We start from the raw sequence: 2,368 nt of genomic DNA, 5'->3' as shown, positions 1-2,368 counted from the left end.
TATATATATATATATTTGATTGTGAACCCAATTATTATTGCATATTAATTTTAGGTTAATATAGAAACCCATAAATTTTAAAGTTTGAATATTTTTTTTACATATTATAGATACTTAAAAGCTTACCCAAGAGTTTGTAAGATGCATAAGTTGCATCAGTCCCCTTATGGGAACTATTGTTATACGTAGAAACAGGGGTTGTTACTACAACACTACTACTAGACGCAGTACTGGTTAGGGAACTACTATTACATGTCTTAGTTGTTGAGTTTATCAGTCTTCTTCTAAGCATTCCCTCTTGATCTTGCTGGTAAAAAGGCTTCACAAAAAGTGGAGGACTCCCAAAAAGTATACAACTATCCTCCGCATGCATTGCTCCATATTTAGCTAGACAGTCTGCTACAAAGTCTGCATCTACCAATAGTCTAAAAGTCTTTATACTTCGTATGTAACTTAAAGAAATATATATAATATATATATATATATATATATATATATATATATATATATATATATATATATATATATTTGATTGTGAACCCAATTATTGTTGCATATTAATTTTAGGTTAATATAAAAGCCCATAAATTTTAAAGTTTGAATCTGCATCTACCAATAGTCTAAAAGTCAATCGTATGTAACTTAAAGCATTTCTTTGAGTATTGCACAGCATTGTTAATTGATTGCACCGCTTCGTCGAAAAATTATACAAATATATGTATGTAATTAGTGTATAAATACAAAATTTCTTGAAACAAAGTAAAATGACCCTAGCTGTCATAACTTGGACTTCAGCTCGCCTGGTCAGTTGCCTCCGTTTTCTTGAAGATGTCATGTGCTCGAATCTCCTAGCAGACATATTCTTCTTACTACTTTTTAGCCCAATCTTCTTGGTTTTTTGTATTGTTATTTGGAAGTTTAAATTGTGTTTTTTAAATATATTGTGTTTGCTTAATATGATATCCATTATATAGGCAGTCATTCTTTTATTCATTTTTTTAAATGTCGACACCGCTTACAAAAAGTTCTGCATACGCCCCTGATTGATTGTCGGTCGAAATGCAAAATGGGAGAGCTCCCGATGAAACTACCCAGTATCTCTCTTTTTGTTCCCAGAAAAAATAGACGTACACAAATTATTTCATTTAAAAATTTAAGGAGATTATACTTTGATCAAAATCCAAATCAATTGCGCAAGTCAAAAATAGAATCAAATTTGTACCCATTTCAGTTCATTATGTATGGCATAATTTTGAAAATTCAAGTTTCTTAGATCAAAAAGAAAAAAGATTGAATATTTTCTATTATCATAAGCTATATACGGTCAATAGTACTACTTATTTAATTTCTAAATAGGTAAATTTCAAATTAAAAGTATTACAAAATAAAAGTATAATTAAGATTAGGTAATTTAACCTTGTATTCTGAACCCATATTTATTGTGAAACATGATCTACTGTATTTAAAGAAATTGAAAAATTAACCTAAATAGCTGCCCACCAACAGCTTAAACTAACAATAGTTGGCAGACGTATAACCAATATATAATGTGTATAACCATGTAAAATCGATGTATAATCAGTGTATACTTAGGAAAAATAAACAGTGAATCTGACCGGCTATTTGTGCAAAGATCCAAAAAGTTCAAACTTTGATGTAACGTTTGTTTCCAGGGCCAACTATCTTGACGGCTGCTGGGCTGACAGTTCTTATAACTGTTAGCCTTACCCTCTACACATTTTGGGCTGCAAGCAGAGGCATGGACTTCAGCTTCCTTGGTCCTTTCTTGTTCTGTGCCTCCATAGTCCTCATTTTCTTTCTTCTAGCCCAGGTACGTCTATATCACCTTAATTATATACATATATCTATATATTTCTTCTTAGAATTCGAAAATATCTACATTTTCTTTTTACTAACGAGATGGTTTCACTATGCAACAGTATATTCTTCATCTAGGACGGGAAGTACGGATGGTATATAGCTGTCTGGCGGCACTCCTATTCTCAGCTTATATCATATACGACACAAATAACTTAATCAGGAACTTCACCTACGATGAATATGTCATTGCAGCAATCTGCCTTTTCGGAGACATCGTCAACCTCTTCTTAGCTCTTCTTGGCGTCGTTGGTGAATGATTCATAAAGAAACTCCACTTTGAGAGATGTATCATGTATGTAATAATTTTGGTTGCATAGTGTTCGTGTTTGTTAATTAGCAAGCTGGAAAATTTCCTACGCTCAGATTTATTATGTTATTCCTAGTCTTGAGAATGTCATACATTAGTACTGCCCTTCATGTATGGTTTGTTTAATGTACAATTGGGCAAAAAAAATAAAAAAAAATTAAAAAAAAAATAATATATATA

The 2,368-nt window shown here is 31.5% G+C and overlaps 1 protein-coding gene across 1 annotated transcript in view; it reads left to right on the top strand.

Moving 5' to 3' along the window:
* Positions 1–2,335, top strand: part of LOC109232802 (BI1-like protein) — a 3,855-nt gene extending 1,520 nt beyond the window's left edge. The window contains exons 4-5 of the mRNA XM_019398526.1: positions 1,674–1,831; positions 1,941–2,335. Of these exons, the coding sequence (XP_019254071.1) occupies positions 1,674–1,831; positions 1,941–2,138 (356 nt within the window). The 3' untranslated portion in view covers positions 2,139–2,335. The remainder of the gene's footprint in view (positions 1–1,673; positions 1,832–1,940) is intronic.

This window comes from Nicotiana attenuata, chromosome 9 (genome assembly GCF_001879085.1).
Source record: "Nicotiana attenuata strain UT chromosome 9, NIATTr2, whole genome shotgun sequence".
NCBI lineage: Eukaryota > Viridiplantae > Streptophyta > Magnoliopsida > Solanales > Solanaceae > Nicotiana > Nicotiana attenuata.
The sequence above is the reverse complement of the archived record's forward strand: the minus strand, read 5'-3'. Positions and strand labels throughout refer to the sequence as shown.